General features: G+C 38.5%; 1 protein-coding gene across 5 annotated transcripts in view; it reads left to right on the forward strand.

Moving 5' to 3' along the window:
- Window positions 1-15416, forward strand: part of Usp25 (ubiquitin specific peptidase 25) — a 110620-nt gene that overhangs the window by 64148 nt on the left and 31056 nt on the right. For 4 of the 5 annotated variants that reach the window (XM_042259495.2, XM_042259496.2, XM_006983593.4 and 1 more), the window contains 8 exons: window positions 1272-1345; window positions 5153-5301; window positions 7307-7434; window positions 7751-7846; window positions 8962-9123; window positions 9688-9914; window positions 13114-13184; window positions 14124-14352. In XM_042259495.2, coding sequence (XP_042115429.1) covers window positions 1272-1345; window positions 5153-5301; window positions 7307-7434; window positions 7751-7846; window positions 8962-9123; window positions 9688-9914; window positions 13114-13184; window positions 14124-14352 — 1136 coding nt within the window. The remainder of the gene's footprint in view (window positions 1-1271; window positions 1346-5152; window positions 5302-7306; window positions 7435-7750; window positions 7847-8961; window positions 9124-9687; window positions 9915-13113; window positions 13185-14123; window positions 14353-15416) is intronic. The other variant, XM_076549121.1, reaches the window with a different exon arrangement.

Genomic DNA, 15416 nt, shown 5'->3' on the forward strand with positions numbered 1-15416 from the left:
TCCTTTGTGCAATGGTGATATATGAAATAGTGTAGCAGCCACAGAACATACATAGTGTGGTAGTTCTTCAAAAGATTAAAAATAGAGTTACCATATTGTCTGCATCTTAACTTGTGGGCATGTGTACTAGTGCATTGAAAACATGGTCTGAAGCAGTCATTGTATACCCATGTTCATAAAAGCTGTATACCCAGTGGCCAAATGCCCATTGATAATGAGTGAACAAAACAATAGTGTATTATTCAGCTTCCAATAAAAAGGAGTTCTGATATTTCTTAAAACATGGATGGATTGGACCTTGAAGACACATTAATTGAAATTAAATTAATCATGGAAAAGACAAACACTAGGCCCTTTATCTACGAGACATTAACTTGTCAAACTCAAAGAAAGAGAAGTACTTGCGGGGTGGCATTACTGTAAGGCCCTGGTGAGCCTTAATGGGTCTAAGGATCCTGTGATGACCTGTGTAACACACTGAGCAAGAGACTGGTGTTTGTCTCTCACTTTAAAAATAGAACTTCACAAGTTGGTTTTTATTAATTTAAACACAAAAGTCATAAACAATTCCTTTGTACAGTTGTGGATACAGCAAAGTTTTGTACAGACCAGTTAGAGAGTGTCTTTTAGAGGTGCAGAGTGTAAGTCCTAAAGAAGACAATGTAAAAACTGCCTATTTTCCTTGCTTCCTTCAGACAAAAAGGCCGAATCTCCTCTGAGCAGCTTGACTGTCTGAGCTATATATAACCTGAGGGAAGGATGCCTGGAGGGTGGAGCCTGTGCCTGGAGGGTGGAGTCTGTGCTTTAGAACCCGGTGTCCGGTCCCTTCACGGGGACCCTTTCCTATGTGAACGTGGGAAATGACTTGATCTTTTTTTCAAGGAATCTATTTGGATTAAACATTCCTTTCCCTTCCCAAGAAGGCCAGTACTATACAGGCTTAAAGTATGGGATGGAAATGTATAGAGCCGATAGGAAGAGCCAGCACCTCCTGAGCATGACTAGCTTCTCTTCGGAGCTGGCCCCAAGCAGTAACTCATTCAGCCCTCGTATCCATCCTGCCAGCTCAATTACTCTAATTATCCTTAGCTGACAGGTGAAGAGATTGAAGAATAAATTCAAGTACCTTGCCCAAGGTGACACAATAAATAAGGGGCTGTGTGCGTGATAGCCATGCGAATGTTACCTTTGAATGGTTCTTTCCGTGTTTTCTCAATTATTTATAGATCTGAAAGTTATAAGCGTATTTCTATCTTTTAAACATGCTTTAGGGATGAAGAGAAGCCAAAGAACCCTATGGTGGAGTTGTTCTACGGAAGATTCCTAGCTGTGGGAGTGCTTGAAGGTAGAGTTACCTGTTCACTTTATTACAAGTCAAGATGCTATCTGTCCATTGGCTCTTTGGGCTTGACTGCGTTTGTTGGTAATCTCTATTTGTACCTCATCTACTCCTCCAGTAGCTCTTGCTGCCTCCTTCCTGCTAATCCTTTGCACAGAGGGCCCAGACCTGACTGAAGTGTATGTTCACATTGCACTTCTTTGTTTATTCCTTTCAGTGAATGGGTCTTTGTGATCCTGAGGACTTCAGAATGTGAGTTAAAGAGAGCTGATGTGATCCCCCCAAAATTATGGTTTTCTAGCATGTCACTTTCTGGATTTTAAGATTAGAGATGTTCAACCCAGGATAGGGAATTAACTCAGTGGTAGAGTGCAGGTGTCCTGGTTTCCAGCCTGAGCCCCTGGAAGAAGAGAGAGGGAGGAAGAGGGACATGGGAAAGGAGGGGCTATAACTAAATCAATCATCTGCAGATATTCTGTAATTGGAAAGCCCCACAAATCTGGAAACACTTATGGCCTCAGGCAGGTCAGATATAGAACTTCCAACCTGTGCTGGAGTTGAATAACCATCTCAGTGCAGTGGTCCCTTTTTGAAATTTGAATTTAGTGAGTTGGCGCAGCGTGTTTCAGAGTGATTGTAATATCTTTACACATTTTCAAGAAATGAAAGTATTCTGCTTTTAAATATTGGTGGAGAGTAATTCTGCTCATTGTAGCCTGCATATTTCTTTAAAAACTAGGCTTCTTAAATTTGTTTGAGATTTTTCTAAAAAAAAAAAGAATGGAGTTAGGCTCATTAAATGTAAGTTTTTCTAATATTTGATTTTCAAGCTATATACTTTTTATATTGTTCAAAGTATAATGTTTATGAAATTGTCTTTCTGTAATGGCCTAAATAAGGCAGATACAAACTGCATATTAGGCATTTAAAAGGTTACAATGGGGTAAGTGCATTTTTTCTTCAAATGCTAAATAAACATTAGGAGTGAATTATGCAGTCCCTGACATCAGGTTTTTGTTTTGTTTTTTTTTTCCATTCTGGTTTATCTGAAGTGGGATGGTGTAATTCAGGAAGTAGGTCTACTCAGGCTGGGAGTGGGCACTGCAGTACCCCTCAGAGCACTTACATGTGAGGTGCGAGCCTTCATTGTGGCTGTTACTTCATCTTAGCACTTAGTATTAGGAAGTCACTTCATAGATACTGTGCTAATTGATGTGGTTTAAATACATTCCTACTTGGACTGTGTTTGTTACAGTGAAAATCATTCATTTCAGATCACTTTCCTACCATGTTTTCACTTCTCACCCTCGTCCTCTATTTGATGCCCATGGTTCCTTGGCGTTGCTTTCTTAATGTGTTTTCCTGCAAAGCATCCTCAGCATTCGGAGCTTCTGTTCCCATGACCTAGCTTTGCTCCTCTCAGGCCTTTCCTGTTTACACTTCCTTTTCCTCCTGGTGTTCACAATCACTCTTACAAATACCCAAGTCTGCCTTTCCCCCATTCTCTCTGGCACCAGCGCCCTGACTCTCCTGACTCTTTGTTCATCTCTTCACCTCCTCTCCATGCACAGAGTACCTGAGTGTCGCTGGGTAAAACTTCCACAGCAGGAGAGTTGTAATGGATCGTGAATTTTCAGTGATAGCTGGGGTAAAGGGAGGACCCCAGAAGTGAACTTCATGCACCCGCACTGTAACCTCTCCTGGAAAACTACACTGGCCTGCCTCCATTTTCCTTAGGGGGTGTTTTCATTTCCCTACTCATTTCAAGCCTAGAAAATTTTTTTTGGTCTCCTCATTATCTGAGAAACAGCTTTCCAATTTTCATAGAATTATTTTGAAGCCTGTGAAATCTACCCAACACTCTGAATTTAATTCCAACATCTTAATTTTTTTAGAAGAAAATCTTTCCCTCTGTGTATGAACTTCGGACTTCATTAGCTCTATCCACTTACACATCTACCGTATTCTTTTCATTATAAGAACATGGAAGGGCCATTCTTCTATGCTCATAGATTCTGGGTCTCTTGCTCTTATTTCTACTTACTCCATTCACTCCCCTTTCTGAGTCTTTAATTTCTCTCTCTGCCTTGTAGTTCACCAGAGTATTTCCCTGTGTTCTACTCCTTCACATCACAAAGATTAGAAAGAAAACATGTCTGGTGTTCTTTTTGGAATCCCTAGGCATCCGTTCCTCCTCATAGTTAAGTTCCTTCTAGTGAGGGGGCGCGTTCACTTGCCTGCTCTTCCTTATTCCAACATACCCTGCGTTAGTTGCTGGTGCCACAACTCTGAAAAAGGTAGATCTTGTGAGGCTATTGATTTCTGTCTGTGAGCAAATCCACCGAATCCAGTTCAGTTCTTATTCTGAACACTTGTAATCTATTAAGGCATCAGGCATTAACTCTTCCTCCTCTTCTCTTAATCTTGACTTTTCCTTAAAAACAAACTTCTCTAGCCTCTGGGACACTACTTTCACTTGTTATTTTTTCTGCCTCTGTGGGTACTTAGAAAATGGTGTGTGTGTGTGTGTGTGTGTGTGTGTTTCTTTTGTATATGAAGGTAGGTTCCTCAGGACTTTGTATAGGCTCCCTTCCTTTTCTACAGTTCCCGAAGCCATCAAGGCTATAGTTTTCACCACTGTGATATTCCACTATCTAGTCAGCAAAGGGTTCAGAAATTTGCATATCTAGCTCGTGAAATAGAAATCTCCTGGCCACTCTGAACTAGTGATTTCTACTGCTCCAGAACAGAGAGAGAAAGCTGTCCTGCACTTTGTGTTCAGTTCCTAGAAACCATCCATGTGAGGGCTATGGGAATCTCTAAGCCTAGTCTTCCTGTTGTGCTGTCTGTGTTCTGTCTAAATGCCAGCCAGCTGAGCCCTATTCACACTCCATCTTGCATATTAGTGTAAGTGTATGTGTGTTTCCACTGAAGCAAGTCATGGGTCTTCTGATTTCTAGTTCACGGATTTGACTGATCTGTGTTTCTGTTTTACTAACACAGTGAAAGAAAATCCTAAGCAGGACTGGAAGACATTATAAATCTTTACCCCCAACTAACTACATTATATCTGTTTCTCAAAGATGTTCTTATCTTCCTTTGGTTGCTTAAACATGCCATGTTTTGGAGTTTTAGTTTCACAATTATGCTGTTCCTTGGTCAAGAATATTCTACCGCCCAAGGATCTGGCCCAGTCAACTTGTACTCAGTGTTTAAGTTCAAGTACATTGCTTTGCTGTGGGAATATTCATTGCCCTGCTATCTATCCCTAACACTAGCTTAGCTCTTTTATGCTCTCTTATTATAGTTTTAGTCAATGTTTGTTTATAGCAATCATTGGTTGTTATAGCAACTAAATCATTGGTTGGCTTATGACAAGAAATGGCTGTCTGTAATGTCTTCCAATAAATCTAAATTACTGTCACACATGCATACATGTGTATACACACACATCCAGTGTTAGCACAATGTCCTATCTTAAGAGCTCATATACATGTGAGTTAAAATTACAACCTGTGACTTGTGTACGTGTCTGAACCAGTGGAAAAGCTCTACTAACCCATTGTCACACGTGCATGCATGCATGTATATAGTTATATATAAAATATATATGAGTGTGTGTGTGTGTGTGTGTGTGTGTGTGTGTGTGTGTGTGTGTGTGTGTGTATAGGAAAGCTCTACTCAACCATAGTCCCTGGAGCACAGTCATTGATGCTCTTTTAAGTTCAGGAAAGAATCCATATGTACACTTACTTTTAATAGCTGAAAGGCCAAATTAAAGAACATTAATTAACTTCTCCAACCATCCTATAGGAAAAAAATTTGAAAACACTGAAATGTTTGGTCAGTATCCACTTCAGGTCAACGGGTTCAAAGACCTGCATGAGTGCCTGGAAGCTGCGATGATTGAAGGAGAAATTGAGTCCTTACATTCAGACAATTCAGGAAAATCAGGCCAAGAGGTGAGTTCAACCTTTGCATTGTCCTCTGCCTCCCCATTCTCTTTTAAATGGTCCAGTGCAAATTTAAGGTTCTAGTTACACAGCTGCTAATGATGGAGAAAATACTCAAAAGTATGTCTGCATTTAATTGTAATAATTTAGATGTATTTGTGAAACTTTTACAGAATGTATGATATGTAATCTATGTCAGATTCTCATCTAAAATTTTTCTCTCTCTCTCCCTCTGTCTTTTTCTTTGTTGTCACCATTTAGAGTTTTCATGCTTTTCCATGAAGGTAGTGGTCATCAGCAACATGAAGCTATGGTCAGTTTTTACATAGGCACATATTAATTCATGAACACATATTGCTATAATTCGTCAGGTTCTGTAGAGCAAACCACATTCCTACAGAGCAGACATTCCTGTTCTTATGAGATTGCTATTTGATTGCATAAGGTAAAATGGAAGATTCTGCCTTTTTCATGAAAGAGCTAATTGAAAAACACCCAAAGACATGTTTATCTACATTGCTGTTTTAATTTCTAAATCCACCAATTTCTCTCTCTAGTACTATCCATGTATCCACCCATCTATGTCCATCTGTTGGAGAAGGTGTACAATCTATTGTAGAAAACAGTACAAATCATTGTCTTCCTAATCAGTCACTGTGAAGCAATTGTTGATTGATGTCTGGACATAAATTCCATGTATGAAGATATAGTGAGCTTCATCTGTATTATTTCCTGTTGCATTCTTAGTGGATAGAATAGCGACCGTGAATCTAATAACATAATTCATATAAAATGCCTCAGACTTTTAACAAAACAATTTGTAGTTAACAAACACCTGTGTAAGAAGTGCAAAATGATGCTGGACTGTTGGTGCATGCTTTTAATCCCAGCACTAGAAAGGCTGAGGCAGGAAGATCATGAGTTCAAGGGTAGCCTGGGCTCTTTATAGGATTTTAAGACAGCCTAGCTTGTGAGACCCTTTGCCTACTTCTCCTTCCCATACTCAAACCCCAAAAGAAGCATTGTATGATAATGTCCATTTATATTAATAAGAACTGGGTTTATAAGCCCTGCAACAAGCTACTATTAAAGGAAATGCCAGCACCTACTTTACAGTGTGTCAGAGCCTCCAGTGCCATAAAAAATGGCACCACACACCCCTCAGTAAGTGTGCATGAACTTAAATCTGAACCCTACCACAGGAATAAACATTTCAGGCTTAGCAAAATGAACTGAGTCTTGGTGTTGCTACTTAAAAATATTTGTTCTATCATTTTACATCTCTGTATTGGTTTGTGAGTATAAATATTCATCAACTTAAACAAATAGTAGGCTTTTATAAATCTTGAAGTTTACATGAAAACAGATTTTTTGAAGTTTTGTTGAATCTCATGCATGTATGTGTGGGTGAGTTCAGAGCAACAAGAAACTTAACACATTAAACTAAACACTAGTTTGTATTTGACTAGTATAATTTGCTAATAACAAATCTTTTTCATAAATTAGTATAATGTATAGTTGTAAAATTCAAGGTAAAAATAGGAAGAAAAAAGAAAAATCTGAAAAAAATAGGCAGGTAATATTTTCCCAGTTTCATGATGAGAACAGTGGGCATTTATTCCAGATGAGTATTTTTTCCCTTTGAGTCAAGTTATGGGATTTGACAAGTTCATTGCTGTCGGTAAGTATCACTCAGCATACGACTGAAGAAGGCAGAGCTCTTGAGTCTTCATGGAAACAAGTGCCCTTTTCTTATGGCTGGGATTTCTAGTGTCAACAGTTGTGGAAGAAGAGCAGTGTGTAGAGAAGGGTTCCCTCTGTCCTCTTATGTGTGAGACCCACTGTGGGGATGTCCAGCGGCTGGGGAAACTTTGAAAAGGAGGGTTTGCTGTAAGGCAAGCCTTGTCCTCCCCTGTCCCTGGTGTCGGATGGTGATGTCAGCATGTGTTGTATCAGCATCCTTCAAGTGCAGTGCAGAAGACAGACAGTGACTCTCGGTGTTGTTTTCTTTCAGCATTGGTTTACAGAGCTGCCGCCTGTCTTAACGTTTGAACTGTCAAGATTTGAATTTAACCAGGCATTGGGGAGACCGGAAAAAATTCACAACAAATTAGAATTTCCCCAGGTTTTATATCTGGACAGGTATGGTTTATAGAACATGTTACAGTTTTGCAACTGTTCAGTGCGTGAGGGAGGGGAGCTGTGTAGAGAAAATGTTATCCCTTTCAATCAAAGCTCTACTGATTCATGGTAACTTACTATTTGTCAAGGGACTATGTTCATTTTCTCTTATGAATATATGGTTACACATGCATATTAGGATTTTAAAATAGGTTTGTGTTTTACATATGATTTCTTATAAATTTTCAGTTGATCTTTTGTAGTGATAATTAGATTTAATACTCTGTTTCTGAAATATTTGGAAATACTAATGATCACTAATTTCTTTCCTTGATAGGTATATGCACAGAAACAGAGAAATAACAAGAATTAAACGTGAAGAGATCAAAAGGCTTAAAGATTACCTCACAGTATTACAACAAAGATTAGAGAGGTATTGTTACTTTCATGAAATTATGGTAGGAAAGCATGTGTTTGGTGACTATCTAGATTTTATTTTAAATATGCTTTGGAAAACTTATAGTGGTGGTCATAGATAAACATTCTGGATTTAAATTTGGATTAAATGTTTTAGAAACTAGATTGCATCTCTAATAGGCTTTAGATGATTCTTTTGGAACTTGAAATTAAATATGTGATACTCAGCTTTTCCTTTGGTGCTGTAAGGGGAACCGAGGGAGTCTAGCACAGAGCACGAGATTTGTGTTGTATGGAATGGCAGCTGAATGAGAAGATTCAAGCTCTAGCCTCATTGGCCTCCCAAGCTTCATAGAGCAAACTCACTCAGGAATAAGATCGCCATGAGGGGAGGTCAGGCAGCTCATAGGAGTGGAACCGGAGCCAGTGCTACCAAGTACCCTAAGGGAGGGGCTGTGTGTGCAGATGTTCTCACATCCACAGGACTGCATTGCTTCTTAGGAAACCCCATAAAATGTAGAATGTGGGTGTTGTGAACCCAGATGAGTCTACTGGCTCAAATGCGCTTGGAGTAAGTCCACTTGGTGACCTACTGCTTTTTCTGAGTTCCTCTCATTTGCTTTTAATCTTCACATTAATAACATAAAATGTTGAGTGTGAATATATCCTATTTCCAGTGGGTTTTATTCTTAAAGGTTCTAGTAAATGTGAAAAGTCCTCACAAGGTAAACAATGGTAAAAGTAACTACCTTGATGCTGAGGCCAGTGTAGGATTCAGGGAAGAGAACATTCGCAGATGGTCCATCAGTTTGTCTTCCCACAGATCCACAGTTTAGAACAGTGTCTTCCAACTGATCCACGGTTTAGAACAGCATCTTCCCACTGATCCACAGTTTAGAACAGCGTCTTAGGTACATCCATACTCATGGCTTTCCGTCTTGATCAGCTTTGCTGTCCTTCCTTTAAGAATGTTCAGTGCATTTCTTTAATGTATATTCAGTTTCATCTTCTTCCTTAGAAAGCATGCAAGTTTCATTTCTGATTTATTGTCTTGTTTCATTTTATAAGTCCTACTTCAAAAACCAAATGTGCTGACAACATAGATAAAACACTGATATATTTTATTAACAGATATTTAAGCTATGGTTCCGGTCCCAAAAGATTCCCCTTGGTAGATGTTCTACAGTATGCATTGGAATTTGCCTCTAGTAAACCTGTTTGCACCTCTCCTGTTGATGATATTGATGCTAGTTCCTCAACTAGTGGCTCCATACCATCACAGTCTTTACCAAGGTAATGTTTTCTAATACAACATGCTACTGTGACCTGCATCCTGCAATGCATTCAAGCAGGGCTTTATAAAATGTACTTATTGTGATTAACTTCAACTAACCTTCTAAAAGGGTAGATTCACGTAGAAGATTATTCTTTATTATTTCAGTAGTTCAATGGTTATCGATTGGAATTTTCATAAACTTTTTTCTGTTGAAAATTATACTTTGCAATGTTTTGGTCTGTAGTTTTTGAACCTTTTATGATATGTGAAACAGTTCTATTAGAGTAGAATTTGTTTCTGTTAATGTAAGTTGGTATTAGCAAGAGATCTTTAATTAGAGCATGCATTAGATTTCCCATTTAAAGACAGAAAGATAAATCTTACTTTACAGTCACAATTTCATCTTTATGAGGCTTTAGTCCTCAGGTACTAAGTGTTTCATCAGGATATTAGATCTGTGTCTTAAGATCGTTTCCTCTAGAAATTATGAGAGGCTCTGATGCTATCTATGTATTTGGCCTAGTCTGCTCCAGAGTTTCAGTTTGGAAGTTTAATCAGTAGTGTATTCTTTGAAAATACAGCACAACAGAGCAGCAGGGAGCCCCTGCTTCAGAACTGCCCAGCTCCTCACCTGCATCAGGTGCTGCCCTGTCCTTGAGGACAGTGATACACAAACCCTTCACTCAGTCTCGGATACCTCCAGATTTGCCCATGCATCCGGCACCAAGACACATAACAGAAGAGGAACTGTCTGTGCTGGAGAGCTGTTTACATCGCTGGAGGACAGAAATAGAAAATGACACACGAGGTAAGAGCTTCCCATAGTGGGCTCCTCTCACTTCAGATGACGTCGGACACTGATAGGAAAAGCACTTCTGGATTTCATACTTAAACACTAGTATTTTTTGTTTCAATCTTTCCTGAGAAGATTTTATGTGAGAGAAACTGATCTGGCTCTCCAGTTTATGCTGTGAGTGTCAGATTCACAGGGACCAAAGGGTTTCCTCAGATTACTTAGCTGATTAATGATATAACAGATGGCCTGATTTGCAGTCTAGTGTTCTAAATTTATATCAAACTGGCATTCACAGCTACTCCATTGGTGAAATGTCACAGAGCCTCAGAATTTGTACTGAAGTTTTCTACTTTATGATTTTCGCATAATGGAAAGGGGATAACTGTCTTTAGGTGTAAGAATTTAAAAAGCGAATTTTCATTTTTGTTTGCTTTTTTCTAAATCGTACTTGAGATTGAACCTGGAGGTTTATTCATGCTAGAGATGCTGAGCCTTAGAATTTTAATTTTTAAATCTGGTCTAACAGATTTGCAGAAATGATCCATGATCTCAGTGCCAATAAGTATGATTTTCAGGCCATATGCAGCCAAATAAGAAAAATAAGGGTTTTATGTGTGGGAGTGTTTGTGCATGAACACATACTTACTGTACTGCTGAGTTACCTGTCTTTCTTAAAAGAAACTTTGAACTCATCTCTTTATTTTTTGGTTAAATTATACTCTTTATTTTAACAAAATAATATTTCATGGTGGACTATAGTATAGTTTTTTTTCCTTGTCGAAATATACCCTACTAACTCTAAAGTATTATTTTATATTAAAAGGATAAAATTACATTAAACAGCCATAATTGTCTTATAGTCAAACTGACTCTTATGGATAAGTAAATTGTCACAGTTTATAGAGCAAATAATTGTACTGTTAGCATTAGTAACTAGAGGGTTTGTCTTAATATTGTAATATCATATAAAATAATTTTAATATTAGAATTTGCTAAAATTAATTAAGCATCGTGTTTATTGAATACTGTAGTAAGTGTTGTATAATTTCCTTCTGGACATGGCAAATGGTGGACACTAATAAACTTTTGACAGAAAGGTACTGCATCAAGGGACAAAAGAAATGAAAGTTTCTGAAATATTATTCAGTGACAGTACACATGGAGATTAATGACCACAGGCACGAGAGAGAAATCATTGGTCCCTTTAGTTCACAGTAGCATAAATAACTAAATAAACATTTGAAAAGACAAATTGGTGTTCCCTACCTGGAAGAGGAAGAAAGGATGATGAGAAAGGATTCATTCTTTGTCATTTTAGATAGATGAGCTTGAGGACATTCATGTCATAAGATCTTGTGGATACCATGCTGTGGGTCAGGAAGGACTCATTTACTCCACATGTTTTCTGTCTTTAATTTCTATTGCTACAACATACTAACTTTGATTTTTAAATTGCTGTGTAGTATCCCAACGTACAGGAACAATGTATTTAATATCCATGTGTTAACTACATACAGTGTTGGCCTACTATATATACATATGCATATGTATAAGTATATGTGTATATATATAAACATACATATACACATAATAGTCTTCAATAAATAGAGTATTTTTTAAGATAACATTTTTCAGCTAAGGTACAGTGTAGGTTTTAAAATTATGACTCTGTTTTAAAATAGTTCTGTTTGAGAGCGTACTCAGGATATTCCCAAACCCTGGGGGTATTTTACTCTGGAGTAGTCTGGTAGGTCATAAATGTCATTTCAGTTTCTTGATTACTTTACCTTAATTATGATTGCATTGAGTGTTTATATTTTTTTTAAAATGTCTTATCTCATTTTTTTTCATTTTGGAAACATTTTGGACAGTTTATTATATACCAAAACTGAAATGCTGAAAAGTATTATATACATTGTTTATTCCCTGTAACAACTTGTGAAGTAGTTCATTTACCTATATTTTGTATTACGCATTTTTTCCAATTCTTATTTCTTAAAAGATGGTATACTTGGCCGGGCGTTGGTGGCGCACGCCTTTAATCCCAGCACTCGGGAGGCAGAGCCAGGCGGATCTCTGTGAGTTCGAGGCCAGCCTGGGCTACCAAGTGAGCTCCAGGAAAGGCGCAAAGCTACACAGAGAAACCCTGTCTCGAAACCCCCCCCCCCAAAAAAAAAGATGGTGTACTCTATTTGAGACATTAATCTTTTTGCCCACAGTGCATGCTATAGGTAGTATTTTCCCAGTTTGTCATTTGATCTTTATGCTGGTTTTTGTTTGGCATTACTGGTTATTTTTCTCTCATTTTTCATTTCTTGTGTGTGGGTGTTTTGCTTCCATGTATTTTGATGCATCACTTGTGGGCAGTGCCTCTGGAGACCAAAAGTGGGCATCAGATCCCCCTAGGATTTGTCATGGGGGTGCTGGGAATTGAACCCAGGTCTTCTGAAAGAGCAATCAGTGCTCTTAACCAACGAGTCATCTCTGCAGCCCTCTTTTTTTTTTTTTTTTGTAACATTGATTAAAGTTTTAGGTGTTTGGAGGGGGTTGATTTTATGTTTTTCCTTTATGGTTTCTTGATTTTCTATCAGGCTAGAGTAGGTCTTCCCAGAGTGTGAAGTTACTAATATCTTCTAGTAGTCTTTTCTGACTCCTTTTTGGTGCTCATCAACCAATTAGTACTATATTGTGATTATATGATATTTTAATGTATTGATATAGTTACTTCTGTTATCCCGATTTTGAAATTAGGAGAAATGTAGCTGAGGACACCCAGTCTTTAAAGAGTTTTATGGGATTCTTTTCTGCAGTTCTTAACTACGCTCTATTTCCTTTGGTTATTTTACTGTTGCAGTCACTTATGTGTTCACAAACACATGGTGGATTTTTTTCTAAAAAGTCTCCAGTGCTATGTATGGGGTGGTGAGTGGTAACGTTCCTTGAAAGCTTTCTGGAGGTTTGAGTGTGGTTTGATTGCCTGGTCTCTTCATACTTCCTAGATGAGTCCTATTTTTGTATTTTTAACTGTATCTCTGTGCTGAATAGCATCTGACTTCACACAGACTCCAATGGTAACATTTTAAAGAATAGTTTAGGAAACCTTTCTTCTTCTCTAGTGTAATTACGAGAGAACCTAGGTCCTTCTCTTCTTACTCTCAGTAGAAACCCACGTGACATTTGTCATCCATTAAGCCACATCTTCTGTTTATAGATCTACAGGAAAGCATATCCAGAATCCATCGAACCATTGAACTTATGTACTCTGACAAATCCATGATCCAAGTAAGTGAATGCTGAACTACCGTCATTGTTAGAACTGCTGACATACATTAACCCATCTTTATATTGTTTTTAAAGATTTGTTTTTAATTATGTGTTTGTTTGTGTATATTTTGGTGCCTTTGGAGGCCAAAGGTGTTGAATAACTTTAGAGCTGGAGTCACAGACAGTTGTGAACTGCTGCACATGTGTGCTGAGAAAAAAAGTCAGGTCCTCTGGAGGAGCAACCAGTGCTTTTGACTGTTGGGCTATCCTTCCATCCTCTCACCTTCATCTTGTTTATCTTATACTAGTTCCCATTACATGTTTTGTCATACAACTGGGAGATATCTTATTATAATATGCGGTATATTTGGTATTATAGCATAAACTAACAGGAGAGAATTTCTGATAACATTTTTAACACATTTCCTTCATGCTGTACCTAGCTTACTTTACAAAAAAAAAAAAAAAAAAATTTACAAACCATTTTCCAAACATCTTAATTAAAAAAATTACCTCCATTGGGAGAAAGCATGACCATTTAAAGATACATAATTTTAGGAGAACTCTGAAGCTCAGTTAAACTTGAACTTCTAGCTAGGAGTTGTAGCACACACCTTTAAAGCCAGCACCCAGGATGTTGAGGCACATGGCTCTCTGTGGGTTTCAGGTCAAGGAGGGCTACATGGAAAGTAGGCCCCCCACTAGCACACACAGGCATATTTTCGGTTACTTACACGTTTTAGATATATTTTACTTCATTTAACTTCTGTAGATCCTGCTCCCAGATAATTTGCATGATTGTTTGTTCTGTTGTTTTCCTCAAAAACTTGAATACTATTTAGAAAATGTGCCCCACCCACCCAGTTTTCCTCAAATAGGCAGTTTTCAGATTTCCTTGGAATAGAATATAAAAGACTGTACACTTGAAGTTCAACTTTGTTTTTCTTTCCATGTTAGGTCCCTTATCGGCTCCATGCTGTCCTAGTTCACGAAGGCCAGGCTAATGCCGGGCACTACTGGGCATACATTTTTGACCATCGTGAAAGCAGATGGATGAAATACAATGATATTGCCGTGACCAAGTCATCATGGGAAGAACTAGTAAGGGACTCCTTTGGTGGTTATAGAAATGCCAGTGCATACTGTTTAATGTACATAAATGACAAGGCACAATTCTTAATACAAGGTAAGATGCTGTATCATCACTGTTACTATTACTTAGAGATTACGTGTTTATTTCTACGTAGGAGTGTTTTACCTGCATGTATGAAAGGGCACTGTGTCAGAGCCTGGTGTCTGTGTGCCCACCAGAAGACAGAGTGGATCCCCTAGAACTGGAGTTATAGACGGTTGCTGTGAGCCACCATGTGGGTGCTGGGGACTGTACCCAGGTCCTCAGGAACAGCAAGTGCTTTTAACTGCTCAGCCCCAGAGTGACGGATATTTGAATAAAGAACTTGCTGTGACTGTTTGGCTGTGTGATGAATTCATGCAGAGGGTGGAGAATATGATAAGAAGTATTCCTTGGTGACAGATGTGAGAAGCTGGATTGAGGAAGTAATACAACCTTAAGTTAGTTAGACTTCGGCAATGGGACCCATGCAGTCATATTGTACTCAGAGCTAAATAGTAAATGGAAATCTGTTTTCCTCCATAGGTGAGAGCTCTTTGGTTACTGCATCAACACATTAGCTGACATTTGACCGCCCAGCCTAGCACAGAAGGCTTGTGTTTTCTGGCTTGGACATTTCCTCCAGTTTCACTCATCACTGCCCATTTTGAACTATTTAGCTACTTTACTGACATTTGAACTTCACATCATCTCCTCTTGCAAAGTTTTTTGTAACTTTCCCAAACCGTTTGTTCACGTGGTCTCAAGCAGATTTCTTCCATTGGACAGTTTTGTGTGTGTGGCTAGCCTTGCACACTGTAATCGGCTTGGCTCAGAGCCCAAGTCCCTGGGAGTCTTCTCATATCTGTTACTCTAATGTGGGCTTTGCATAAAGAGAGCACCCAGTAAAGGCTCTGAAGAGATGTGGTCAACTTCCTGCTGTCCCCTGCCCAGGCTGTCCGTTTCTAACTAGATAGAGTTTATATTTTATGTATAGTGTGAGTTGACTATTTAAGTAGTAGTTACACGTTGTTTCAGAACATCTTCCTGCATTGGTAAGCTTCGTAAGTTTACGTGCTTTTGTGTTAGAGTTAACTCTTTAACATGAAAAACAGTTTCTGTTCTCTGTAGATAGAGCC

Source organism: Peromyscus maniculatus, chromosome 12 (assembly GCF_049852395.1).
Source record: "Peromyscus maniculatus bairdii isolate BWxNUB_F1_BW_parent chromosome 12, HU_Pman_BW_mat_3.1, whole genome shotgun sequence".
In the NCBI taxonomy this organism is placed as follows: domain Eukaryota; kingdom Metazoa; phylum Chordata; class Mammalia; order Rodentia; family Cricetidae; genus Peromyscus; species Peromyscus maniculatus.